General features: G+C 31.3%; 2 protein-coding genes across 2 annotated transcripts in view; one reads left to right on the plus strand and one right to left on the minus strand.

Moving 5' to 3' along the window:
• Window positions 1-14,967, minus strand: part of LOC139482234 (uncharacterized) — a 398,699-nt gene that overhangs the window by 153,599 nt on the left and 230,133 nt on the right. The window lies entirely within an intron of this gene.
• LOC139482526 (uncharacterized) lies at window positions 3,834-8,257 on the plus strand. The gene is made up of 4 exons (XM_071266438.1): window positions 3,834-4,235; window positions 4,842-4,904; window positions 5,339-5,422; window positions 7,817-8,257. The coding sequence occupies exons 2-4, from the start codon at window positions 4,851-4,853 to the stop codon at window positions 8,255-8,257; spliced, it is 579 nt and encodes a 192-aa protein (XP_071122539.1). The 5' UTR covers window positions 3,834-4,235; window positions 4,842-4,850.

Genomic DNA, 14,967 nt, shown 5'->3' on the forward strand with positions numbered 1-14,967 from the left:
GGAAATAGAAACCGAATAAGGAAACAGAAATCGAATAAGGAAATGGAAATCGAATAAGGAAATGAAAATCCAATAAGGAAATAGAAACCGAATAAGGAAATAGAAACCGAAAAAGGAAATGAATATTGAAAAAGGAAAAAGAAACCGAATAAGGAAATGAAAATCGAATAAGGAAATGGAAATCGAATAAGGAAATAGGAACTGTATAAGGAAATGAAAATCGAATAAGGAAAAAGAAACCGAATAAGGAAACGAAAAAAATAATTTGAAAAACTTTTTGAGGAAGCAAAAATTGAGGAAAAAAATTTTGAATGAAAAAAAAAAATCAGTTTGGACTTGTAATATTTTTCAAAATTTGAATATCGAAAAAGGAAATGGAAACCGAATAAGGAAATGAAAATCCAATAAGGAAATGAAAATCCAATAAGGAAATGGAAACTGAATAAGGAAATAGAAACCGAATAAGAAAAAAGAAACCGAATAAGGAAATAAAAATCCAATAAGGAAATGAAAATCCAATAAGGAAATGGAAACTGAATAAGGAAATAGAAACCGAATAAGGAAATAGAAACCGAAAAAGGAAATGAATATTGAAAAAGGAAAAAGAAACCGAATTAGGAAATGGAAATCGAATAAGGAAATGGAAATCGAATAAGGAAACGAAAATCCAATAAGGAAATAGAAATCCAATAAGGAAATAGAAACCCAATAAGAAAATAGAAACCCAATAAGGAAATAGAAACCGAAAATGGAAATGAACATTGAAAAAGGAAAAAGAAACCGAATAAGGAAATGGAAATTCAATAAGGAAATGGAAATCGAATAAGGAAATGAAAATCCAATAAGGAAATAGAAACCGAATAAGGAAATAGAAACCGAAAAGGGAAATGAACATTGAAAAAGGAAAAAGAAACCGAATAAGGAAATGAAAATCGAATAAGGAAATGGAAATCGAATAAGGAAATAGAAACTGTATAAAGAAATGAAAATCGAATAAGGAAAGAGAAACCGAATAAGGAAACGAAAAAAAAAATTTGAAAAACTTTTTGAGGAAAAAAAAATTTGAGGAAAAAAAAAATTTTGAGGAAAAAAAAAATTGAGGAAAAAAAAATTTTGAAGAAAAAAAAATTTGAGGAAAAAAATTTTGTAGGAAAAAAAAAGTTCAGTTTGGACTTGTAATATTTTTCAAAATTTGAATATCGAAAAAGGAAATCGAATAAGGAAATGAAAATCCAATAAGGAAATGAAAATCCAAGGAAATGAAAATCCAATAAGAAAATTGAAACTGAATAAGGAAATAGAAACCGAATACGGAAAAAGAAACCGAATAAGGAAATGAAAATCCAATAAGGAAATGAAAATCCAATAAGGAAATGGAAACTGAATAAGGAAATAGAAACGGAATAAGGAAATCGAAACCGAAAAAGGAAATGAAGATTGAAAAAGGAAAAAGAAACCGAATTAGGAAATGAATATCAAATAAGGAAATGGAAATCGAATAAGGAAACGAAAATCCAATAAGGAAATAGAAACCCAATTAGGAAATAGAAACCGAATAAGGAAATAGAAACCGAATAAGGAAATGGAAATCGAATAAGGAAATGGAAATCGAATAAGGAAATGAAAATCCAATTAGGAAATAGAAACCGAATAAGGAAATAGAAATTGAAAAAGGAAATAAACATTGAAAAAGGAAAAAGAAACCGAATAAGGAAATGAAAATTGAATAAGGAAATGGAAATCGAATAAGGAAATAGAAACTGTATAAGGAAATGAAAACCGAATAAGGAAACGAAAAAAAAAATTGAAAAACTTTTTGAGGAAAAAAAATTTTGAGGAAAAAAAATTTGAGAAAAAAAAAATTTGAGGAAAAAAAATTTTGAGGAAAAAAAAATTTTGAGGAAAAAAAAATTTGAGGAAAAAATATATTTGAGGAAAAAAAAATTTGAGGAAAAAAAAATTCTGAGGAAAAAAAATTTTGAAGGAAAAATTTTTTTTAGTTTGGACTTGTAATATTTTTCAAAATTTGAATATCGAAAAAGGAAAAAGGAAAAAGGAACCAACTTGTGTCTGGTATTATTTACTTCTTTTTATCATTAATTTTGTATCTCAATATGAGTGCAACTATTTCAATGACAATTTGCTGTTATTTCCCCATATAACTGTTGCTATGGTAACTTTTATGGTGATTTTTCATCATAAAATTGTTTTATAGTCCAGCAAAATTTTTTACATTTTTTTTTTCAAATAGCAGTTTCCAGTTTTGTTTTCTTATTTAAAATTTTGCCTGTAATATATCTTTATGTTTAGTTTGACTGTTTTGTTATCATCAAATAGGTTCTCCAATATTAGGAGAAATAAAGATAACAGCTTAAAACAATTACACTCAAGCTCATTCCCCTCCCCTACCTTAATATTCTCCTGTCTTCTGCACAAACAATAACAATTGTTACAATGACAATTATGGTAACCACAAGTTATCCCTACATACCCTAGATTATTTAATGATTGAGAATTTTAAAGCATGGTTTGCCATATTCATAGATATCATTCTGATGTAGAATGCACACCTTTTTATCATGACTTTGTAAGTAAAGAGGAAATTCATATTGTGTTGACTGAAAGTGGCATTATACCAACAGCGGAAAATTGTGGTGTATCGACAAGAACCTATGAAGTATGTGAGGGTCATTACAAGCATCTACTTTCCCTTAATTTGAAAAGAAGTCGAAGAAGGCTGTGCTTACTTCCCAGTTTTATAAGCTCCCATCCTGATATAGACCACAGTATTGATCAGGATAGCAATGCTAAAAGTAAAAGGAAGAGAGTAGATAGGACCTTATCCATTGACCATATCAGAGTGATCCAAGACAAGTATGGAATTGTCCTTGCTGTCAAATTAATGATATAATTTTGTATTGTCTAGGGCCTGAAAAATACAATGTATATATAATATATGAAATTCTGCTATCCTGACCAAGCAAAGGTCACATACAACTGTACCTTAATCCTTATATATTTTGGCAATTATCAATTCAGCACTATAAAGTCTGGATGCATTCATATTGTAACCTAATTGAAATATTATGGCGTTACTAACTTCCTTTTTCTGACTGCATTGGTCCTGTTATAAATTGTCCGGCAGCTGTATTAACCCTTGGCACCATATGTCCTGGGTAAATACAAAACTCCCTTATAAAATGTAATTATAAAAATGAAGATGTGGTATGAGTGCAATGAAACAACTGTCCACAAGAGACCAAAATGACACAGACATTAACACTAGGTCACCGTACAGCCTTCAACAATGAGCAAAGCCCATAGCGCATAGTCAGCTACAGTCAGCTATAAAAGGCCCTGATATGACAATGTAAAACAATTAAAACGAGAAACCTTTTGGCCTTATTTATATATAAAAATGAATGAAAAACAAATATTTAACATCATTAACACATGAATAAATGACAACCACTGAGTTGCAGGCTCCTGACTTGGGACAGGCACATACATATATTATTTGGTTGGGATAAATATATTAGACGTATCCAACCCTTCTCTAACCTGGGACAGTGGTATAACACTACAACATAAGAACTATAAAAAAAAGTCTTAACTCATCAGATGGACACAAATACAAGTGGATGTGGTTGAGTACTTGTACATCCGGACAACAAAAAGACACTAAGAACAGATCTGAGAGTACTAGCAGTCATCTGACAGATACTTCAAAGCCACTAATAACTAATGAAAAAAAAATGTATATAATGCCTATCTACTGTATACTTACCCTATTTTTTGGCATGTTAGCAGAAAAACAGATATATCATATTAGACTAAACAAATCGAGAATGAGAAAGGGTTCTGCAAAAAAAGGTAACTTTTGAATAGAGGTTCAATAAACATAGATATAAACTACATTGACATGAATACAAAGAAAATAACAGGACATGTCAACATTGGGATAGACCATACAACAATAAGAAAAACAAACCACTAATCACAATTTGTACACAGCATATATGGGAGTGAGCATTAAGACAGGTTTTTGCTGAAAAGAGGTGACAGTGACAGGTTTTACTGTATGTAGTTACTTTTATGTTTTCACTCTTTTTATAGCTGTTTTCTTTTTTTCAGCTATTTGCCTTAATTGTAGACTTAGAGTTTGCAAAATATCAACAGAGACATGTACCGATGTAAGCAGCAGTGTACAGACTTTTACTGCAAACCAATCAAAGGTATGCGAGTTTATTTAGGAAAAAATTGAACAACATTTCACATGTCGTAAAATATATGATTATACTCAAGTTAAGGCAAGCTTGGCATAACCAACTCTCAAACTTAAAGACAATGTCAAGATTAATAACAGGAAGCTCCTGGTTGCCATTGTTGTTTTTTTCAATACTAATACCCTAACTAAAAGGGGGGTGTACATGTTTATATAGTGATCATGTTACTGTATTTGAGTCCTCAACAACTACAGCTATACCAGTAAATGAATCTCATTAAAACTTTTACAGAATATTATTTGGTTCCGAGTTATGTGTACTGCTATATCACTTCATGATCAGAATAATATTTAGGGTTTCCCTATAGCAAAACATGGTCTTCGACACATCCATTTTCCACAACTCCTAAACCAATGAATTTCTGGATTCCATGAAACTTTTAAGGAATTTTCATTACATAAAGTCTTTGTGCATCTCCTATTATCTTATTGTATTTGGTTTTAAAGAAAATCACCATTGTAGGTACCTCATCAAACTTTCACACAAAAAATCTTGTTTTATATATACCATTAATTTTTGACAAAGCTGATTCAGCATAAATTTTTTTTCTTTCAGACAGTAGCAATGGAGTACTCCGAAGATGTAGTAGGAATTGACCTAACTGAAACTGTTGATCATGTAAATATTCTAGCATATATCATTGTAATACATGTATGTAGTACAGTGTAAATCCCTAATTTTTTTTATCAATAAGTATAAATGTAATGCTTTATAATTTGATTCAAAAGAGTCAAAAATTTATTTTATTGTTCAGTAAATTGAAAATAAATTATTGCAATTCATGATAGATAATTTTTTTATTAGAAATTGCTCAAATGCATCAAGTATTACTAATAGAATTTTTTTACCAATAAAAACGTGGGTGTGGCACCATTAAAGTTGACTACATTAAAAAAACAAGTAAAACTTTTAACCAATTAGAAGACAGCAAAATCACAAAATTTATTTATAAGTTTGTGTAAGAATTTCAAAATGTCTTCCAAGTAATGGATGCAGTTGTACTGGAGTTTTCACTTGATTTGGGAATTTTATTGACATTTTCATCTTTACAGTCAAGAGCAAAAAGAAAACAAGACAATGCTTATAGTCATCCAGAAATAGCTGAAGATGAGTTTCATTTTTCTGCATTTTCACAGGTAATATGATATTATCCGGTACCACGATTTCCCGAGAACTACGAGAACAACATAATATCCCGAAAACAAGATTATATATCCCGAGAACAAGATTTTTAATTGTGTTATAGGTGTTTTTATTGTGTTTTTACTACTTTTTACAATAATAAAGGATAATACTCGTTTTTATTCAATAAAAATGCAATTTCAGGTCAAAAAATCATTTTCTATGTCTTGTATGCAAAATCCTTGTTGACACAATATGGCGGACATTCTAAAGGTAGACAACTTAAGAAAATCAAAGTATTAGAAGATCTTAGAAGAACTGACAGAAAAGAAAAGTATCAAATGTACTGAAAGAATAGATTTTATTAAAAAAAAATGTTAAACATTCATATAAAACTGATTGTTGTTAATTAATTATATGTCTCTATTGTTAATAAATTTTATTTATATCGTTATTGTTATTGTTAATAAAATGAAATAAATTATGATTCGTCAAAGTTTTTACTAAAATAACATGTTTTCAAAATGATCCAAAATCTTAGTAATTATATTGTTTTCTTATTAAATGCTGTAATTACTGGACAATTTTCTCCAAATATCTCCTTTTAAACTAAAGCTTGGTGTTGTTTTAATACAAAATACAAAAATTTCAATTTTCTCAAATTTTGTTCATCAAAGAAATATGAAGACAACGGCTTGGTATTATTTTAGTAACATTTTGCATATAAAAAGTAATTTACGATTTGGTGCTTATTCTTCCAAAATGTTTTTTTTTAAACATTAAATTTCTTGTATTTTATACCATTGTATACATTGGATTTGTACTTCAAATAAATAATCTGATCTCTATATTTCTTATTTTATATATCCAAAGAGAAGCATACGTTATTTATTGTGGTACTATGTCAATGAGTCAATCATAGATTCATTCATTAGAATTAATGAAATAGCATCAACACAGTTCAAATGCAGAATGATCACAATTAGATATTGCAAATGCACCAGATCACAAATAACGAAATTCTACAACACAAAATCCTCAGTGAGAAAACAGTACTACGGTACTTTGCTTTCAAGTCGAGTTATCTACCTTACAAAATATAACGTCCGCCATATTGTTTTCAACAAGGAATTTGCATATAAGTAACAAGACATAAAAATCTATTTTCTGAAGATTGCGTGTACTTTTATTAATTATGAACGCCATAAACCTTAATTATTGTATGCTGTTAAACTTATTTAAGCAAAAAAACACATATAAAACCATAAAAAATCTTGTTCTCGGGATATATAATCTTGTTTTCGGGATATTATGTTGTTCTCGTAGTTCTCGGGAAATCGTGGTACCCGATATTATCAACTACATGTATGACTATGTTTTCCAGTTTTATATTTAATGTTTACATTGTTACGAAATAATTCTTTCAGATTATGGTTTATATAAAAAAAGAAGATGTGGTATGATTGCCAATGAGACAACTATCCACAAAAGACCAAAATGACCGACATTAAAAACTATAGGGCATCGTACGGCGTTCAGCAATGAGCAAAGCCCATACTCCATAGTCAGGCATAAAAGGCCCCGATAAGACAATGTAAAACAATACAAGCAAGAAAACAAACAGCCTTTTTTATGAACGAAAAACAAATATGTAACACATAAACAAATGATAACCACGGATTTACAGGCTTCTGACTTGGTGCAGGCATGCTTGTTTTAACATGGGTAGGCATTATATTTGTTATAATTACACCTTATGTAAGAATCCTGGATTTTAATTGGTTGATAGCTAGTGTATTTTTCACCAATTTACTGTTTTCAAATGAATATCATTTATTTTAAACAGCGCTGGGGTATTTGCTAAAAAGGATATATGCGTATTTGCCAAAAAATACTCTCTCTGAATGAACGCTTGTAACGTCATGATCATCAATGCGCTTTTAAACATTAACATTTGATGTATTAATAATACAGATATATCATGTTCTTGAGGGGTATTTGCGTAAAATATCCCTCCTTAACATGATATATCTGTTTAATTTCTTTACACTGGGTATAAGTAAGGTCATCTTTGCTAGCCAATGGTTACGGTCCACTCCCGCTCTCTGAAGAGAGCGGGAGTGGATCTTACCCTTGGCAAGCGAATATGATAAATATAATGCATACCCGTGTTGAAATGAGCATGAAAGAAATGTTTTCTTTAGCTGAATGTGTTATTATATGACTGGAATTGTTTTATTTCAAGTCTAATTTTGATTGGTTTTTTTTCCATTGTGTAAAAGGGGTCCAAAGGGGCCAAAAGTCACACTTTTACATGCTAGGAATTCATATGTTCCATCCAACAAATGCCTGTGTCTAGTAAATTTTTATGTCAACATTTGCTCTAAATTCTTTTTTTTTTCTTTCAGGAAACACAGATGAGTAGTCAAAATAACAGTCAAAGTAGTCAAAGAACCATTCATCAGATAGAAAGTTTGGAGAAATTAAATTCATTTCTACTTTGTGAGGGATTAGATACAATATCTATGCCAACAGGTCTATGGGTCTCATATTCCAGGAAAACACAGTTGAGTTATATGAAAAAAATAGGTGCATGCATCAGAGCAATTGTAATGACTATTTTTGAAGAGGATGTAGACATTATCTTGCAACAGTTAGCATCATATGATTCCAGTAATTATGAAAGCAGTACCACCAATACAAATGAAACTGATACAGAACTTTTAAGATCACTAGCATGGATGTCTTTTTTATTAGTACAAGATGAGTATATCATTGAGGAAAAGCTTTTTGCAAAACTTTGTTATTTGTATTTTAACTTGCCTAGCAAAAGGCAGAAGCAGGTCTAGCAGTTAAGTCACTCTGTCCGTATGTTCATCTGTATATCATATATGTAGTTATGCAAAATATCCAGAAATTTGGATTCTCAAATTTTTATAGGAGTTATGTCCCTTTGAACTTTGAAATTACTGAAAATTATCATGCATCAGCTTTTCATTACAAGTTCTCTTAAATTACTTAACTGAAATTAAAAAAAACTTTGAATGTAGAAAGATCACCATCAGCTGGGATTCTCAGTGCCAGACAATTTTTCTTTTTCTTCAAAAATATGAGTTTTTTTTTTAGTGTTATGGAATGATAATTCAGAATCTTGCAATTTTATAACTTACTCACAAATGCCATATAATTTTTTTTTATTCACTTCAACAATCCTTCAATAATGACCCTTTCATAGTTTTTCTCTGCATTACATTAGGTTGAATTTACAATCATTTCAAAAGGAAGAAATATAAAGCTTATTTACATTAAAAACATTACTGAATTAGAGTAAGTGACGTAGGTCAGGAGAAGGCTATTGCTCCTTGTGTATAATAATGATATAACTTATTGATCAGTTGGAGGTGTTCAAATTCAATTTATCATTTCTGTTCATAGTATGAAATGTGTGCTCAAGCTCTGTTTCACAAACAATATACTGGAAACACTATTGGTAAAACATTTATATGTATTTTTTTGTGTGTGGTTTGGTATGTTATTTGTTTATGTTTTGATTTTTAACCCTCATTGTAATAATGATGATATAATATTTCTATTTTATTGGAGGATTTGTCACATGTCTGCTTGAAAGTTAGTTTTGTCATGGTTTGTACATAAACATATTAATACAAGTTTCTCAAATGATCATACTTTGAATGACAAGACCTCATTTAGAATTGTATAGGAACAATTGATGAAAAAATCCCCCCCTCCCCAACCATATTTTTTCATCCTTTTCAGCAAATTTCCACTAAGAGTACAAACATTTTGATAAAAAGATTAAAATTGTTTAATTGTGTTTTAATCTAGTAACAGACACAAATATAATAGGCTATACAACTTGACTTGTAAAAATAAGGTCTTTTTGGTAAATTTAGCATTTTTTTCGGTCATTTTCCAGGGGTAGGGGAAGGTTTTCCAACTTTAATTAGCATCCTTACTTCATTTTAGATTTAATTTTGGCATTATAGGAAAGGTGAAAGACTGATCTATTGAGAATATGCAAAGTACCTATGTTTTATGCATTTAGTGGTACATACTAATAAAAAAATTGCCTTAATCTGTATTTGGCTATTTTTCAGAAAGTGCCATGGCAACAATTTTCAAAGTTTTTTTTTTTAAAATTCAGCAATATACCATCTCCAGTGTTTTTATATTTGATAGAGTATACATTGGTCTTTATTATAAAATAAAGTTTTTTTCTGTCGATGCCTGCGTTCTTTTATAAATCTTGCCTAGAAAAAGGTAAATTTTCATTTTTTTTATGAAACCTAAAAATACCGATCTTTGGTATTTTGGATTTGCTAATACCAGAATATTATGGACTGCTGATTTTATTTTTTTATTTTAAAAGTCAAGTACTATGCTTGTTATTACAATATCAAAAGTAATTTTATTGCACAATTTGTACAGGTATGTGTACACAAGTCCAAAGTTACCCCAATTTCACCTAAAAAGCATTGAATTTGAAGCCAAAATTTTAGGTCAATGGTTACCATAGCAACCATACACATGACACAAGATTTTTTTTTTTTTTCTCAATATAATCATATTTGAAGCATATATGCCGAATTAGGTGGAAATCTGACACCTATGGTTTCCCAGTCCCTATTGATTCCTTTGATGCTTACAGAGAATTAAAAGATATGAATTATGCTAGTTATTAATTATATTGTTTTCAATCCGTTTTATGAAATAGGACAATGGCCTTAGAATTGCCGAATATTACGTAGCGTTATTTATAATAGGATAAGTTTGAAATGAATTATGTCGGATCGTGTTATGATTATCATATATTGGTAAATATTCAAATACACCTCCAAATTTTCAAGATAACTATAATATGTTCACCAAAATATATGTTCACTAGGACATTGTGTTGTTTCAAACATTTGACTGAGCTTAACAGTTTAATAGTATGCAGAATACCATACATAGAATAACTATGTAAATTCTATAACTTTCCATTTTCATGTAGCAATATTCATTCTTGCCTGATTATTGAGGTTATATCTCCTGATCGAAACGATATTCGAGAGCTTGCATTTGCAATCATAATTGCCTTGGAAGGGGATTGCTGCCAACAACGAAGCTATGAAACAAAGAGTTTCAATTGTTGAAGTGTAAGTCATCCCTTCAAAATTCTTACAGACTAAACTACGATATGGTTGACCGTTATGGAATATCTGCTTCACAGATGACGACGAATATCTTCAATGTTTAGTAATTAGCAAAAAACAGTAACATACCAAATAAGACTTATCACCAGTTTGCACTCACATGAACTATACAACGAATATCAAATGTAGAGGAGGATCTATTCGTCTTTCAAGGCATATGAAATTAACCCCGGTTTTTGTTTGGGTTCGTGTTTCTCAGTCTTTAATTCTCTATGTTGTGTTTGTAGGTTGTTGTTTTCCTTTTGGTCGTTTTTCGTTTTATGCCAAGGTTGTCAGTTTATTTTTGACTTACGAGGACAAATATCCGTTTGCTATCTTCCAATTTTCTGCTGTAAAGAACTGCATATCTAAACACGAACAATATGTTTCAGTTGTGTTGTTCTTTCCTCTTATATTTGATGAGTTTCCCTCAGTTTTATTTTGTAACTGGATTTGTTTTTTTCTCAATCGAATTAGGAATTTCGAACAGCGGTATACTTCTATTGCGTTTATTTGAAACACTAGATTTATTTCCTCGTTAAAACCTCCTCATACATACATGTATGTCTCTGAGTTTCCAAGATGACAGAATTTAATTACACTTCGTATCCTCAAAATATAACCATATGTGATAATGTTTCAGCTTCAAATCTAGCAATCGATCATGAGTATCGAAGATTACGCTGTGAGCAGATGATTTGAATACAATGCACCTATTGCTGCCTACCTTAAAGAATTAAATTTATAAACTTGTATTCTAATTTTTTATTAGCTTTACATATAGTGGCAACTATTCAGATTGATTACCCATTTACAAATTTTCACAATCAAAATGTATTTCACGTGGATTTACCAGGATTACAGCAAAATAGATTGACTGTCACGAACTGGATAAAGAAGTAATATTTAACAAATGTTTTCTTTCGATAGGTCACATACAGACCCTTCAACGAGCTTTTGCATTTATTTTTAGAGCTAGCCTGACGATCTGACCCGATATCAGCTTATAGTCCAGTCTCAAGTGTGTCAGGATTCCAAGGTAGCAGAGAGGTTAACATTTTCCGTACATCTGGCTTGGCATTCAACGTCCCAAATCTGACCTAATGATAAGTTTTTATACATCCCACAAGAGCAAACGAACACTTCTTATATACATTTGGTTGAAAAGCATGGTATGAACAATGCAGGTAACAATATTTCTATACTCAGGAAATCATTGGCACGACCGTCAACCTGTACACTGGAAGGTATACATTGTATAAAAAACAAAATCCCTTGTCAAATAATCTCCATTTGTATCATACAAACAAAAACTAGGTCTTTTATAGTAGGATACAAATGATCCTAGGCCTGTGTAATGTAAAAATTACATTCAACCCGGAAAAAGCATTTTAAAAATTTAATTTAAACATTTTAGGTATTTCATTTTGACTGTAGATGGTATAAACGACATTTTCAGTTTCCTTGTTAATTAAAAGAGGGACGAAAGATACCAGAGGGACAGTCAACTGATAAATAGAAAATACACTGACAACGACACGGCTAAAAATGAAAAAGACAAACAAACAAACAACAGTACACATGACACAACATAGAAAACTAAAGAATAAACAACACGAACCCCACCAAAAACTAGGGGTGATCTCAGGTGCTCCGGAATGGTAAGAAGATCCTGCTCCACATGTGGCGCCCGTCGTGTTGCTCATGTTATAACAAATCCGGTAAATAGTCTAATTCGGTGGGTCACATTCATGGGGGAAAGGGGATTGTAGTTACGACGTAAGGAACATATCCGATATCATCTATGAAACGGGTATATCATAACGGTCAACCAACTCGTAATGGCGTCCGTAAAATTTACGAAGGGATGATTTCAACTTCACCATTTGCACGGGAATATCATATCAATTGGGAGATATAAACCCCGTGTGCAGGTGCTGCTGGAATGTTGCTACTTAGAAATGGAAAGTTCACAATTGGAAAGCTGAAATCATCTCTTTTGTCGTAAAGTTTTGTTTTCAATCGACCCTCATTGTCAATTTCTAGATGTAAGTCAAGATATGAGGCCGACCTAACTGTATCTGTTGCTTATTCTTTAGTTTTCTATAATGTGTCATGTGTTCTATTTTTAGTCTGTTTGTTTTCTTTCATTTTTAGCCAGGCGTTGTCAGTTTATTTTCGATTTATGAGTTTGACTATCCCTCTGGTATCTTTCGTCCCTCTTTTGTATCCTGTATCTCTAGTTCGATGGGATAGATGCGTTTAACATAGTCACTAAATTTTGAATTATTTAATGAGAGAACATCATCTATATAGCGGATAGTAAAGTTAAAAGATATTGCTAACTTCGTATCGTTCTTCCTTAGAAGTTCCTGTATAAAGTTAGCGTATCCTTGCATCCTGTTTAAGCTAATGGAGGAAATTACAAGCGGTTTGTTTTGTCGGATATAGTTTATCCTTTACTAGGATAACTGTAGATGTGTTCTTTAATGCACATATCTATTGTGATTGAGATTTAGCAAAAATTACTCTCTAACCTTGCAGGGACGGATCCAAGAACTTCGAAGGGGGGGCAAAGTATATAAATTTTGCCGAACGGAGCGAGGCGAAAAAATAATTTGTACCTTTTTTTGGTTAAAAACTTAGAATAAGTGTAAATGATGCACTTTTTATTTAATTTATTTATGGGGCATGTATATTCTAAATAGTTTAGGTGTATGGGTTGGATATTTTGATACCGTGTTCTTCCCATTAATTGTCGATTAAAAAATGATTGGATGGATCCAAAACTATATACTAGTATATTTGATGTAGAATTGTCTTGTCAATAAAAAATGGACATGGAAATTCTCGTTTGTTTTATGTTTAGTTAGCGTAACCTCGTAGATTTCTTGTTGTAAACAAGATATACACCGGGCTATTATATGAAATTTACAATACGACCGATACGAGTTAAGAAAGACAAACAACAAGTTTTATCCAAATGTTTGGTTAAAATGTTTCACCCAACAAGAGCAGTGACTGGTTCCAAACCAACCAAAGGCTACAAATGAGTCTGAAATGGCAACGAATTTATGAATGGCGTTCGACAAATGGAGCCATAAAGGCCACACCCAGCAGGCAGGTTTCAGTCAGGCCTTGAAAAAAGTAAACAAATATCAGTTCGGCGAAACAGACATTCCGGTCAGACATGCAAACCCCGGCCACAACAAAAAAAATACGCCCGTTTGTATTCATCATGTTCATAAAATGCTAAATAATTCTGTTGGAAATTTTTGTTTCTAATAGCAAACAAGTGGACAAGATTATTGTTTTCAATCCAGTCCCGGTCAGAACTTGTTTAAGGCAAAACTCAGAGTTATTTTTTTTCTCGCAAATATCTAAGACTGCCTCCTCAAATCAAATGGTTCGTATCTTAGACTTTAAATCTATCTATAGCTTATACAGACTTGGAATCATAATGCAGCTATGTTATTTTAAAATAGGCTGGGCGTTTGGGGTTAAACTTGTTTTCGTAGGTAAATAATATTTCTGTGGACATGTATTTCATGCGAGTGTAATAGTCTATAGAGTATTACTTTCTGTTTGATGAATAGTGAAATAGAAGTCAATACATTCTTGCTCAATCCTTTGTCACTTTGAAGGTGTTATTATTGTCACCCCCAGCCTAAGCAATGTATTACTTTAATTTGAATTTCAAAATGACTGAGTGACGTTTGTTGGACGCACTGGTCAACTCAATCATAGCGAATTACATGACTTTGACAATCAGTAAATTCCAGCAAAAATATCTTTATAAGTAAAGAATTGTCGCAAAAAATATAATATTAGAGTACACGGGAAATAGCAGTGTTCACGAAATCTAGTCCGATTAATCATTTAAAAAAAAAAACAATCAAAGGGGGAACACACGCCCTCTAGGCCATTCTCTGGATCCGCCACTGCCTAGTTAAGGCCATCTTGAATTTGCAGTAAGTATTATCTGATCTTTGTTTAAAGTGTCTTTGTGATTTTTTGTGTGTTTTTTTGTTTGATTTTTACACTATGTTAGTGACATTGTCTACATCATGGCATTTTCGTGAGTCTTTTGATGAGTCTTTTGTAGACGAAATGCGCGTCAGGCGTAAATACAAAATTAAATCTGGTATCTATGATGAGTTTATTTGTATCTTTCTTTGTCTTTCATTCAAAAGTACAAAATGTATATACATGTATGATATTTAGCAAATAGCTTGCGCTTTGAAACTTGATAGGTAGTTTAATCATAAGTCATAAAAAGAGATGCATTGTCTGGTTTTTAATAGGACAATGGCCTCAAAATTACATAATATTGTACACGTTTGAAAATCATTTTAGTCGTGCGT

The sequence above is a fragment of the Mytilus edulis genome, chromosome 7 (assembly GCF_963676685.1).
Source record: "Mytilus edulis chromosome 7, xbMytEdul2.2, whole genome shotgun sequence".
Taxonomy (NCBI): Eukaryota; Metazoa; Mollusca; class Bivalvia; order Mytilida; family Mytilidae; genus Mytilus; species Mytilus edulis.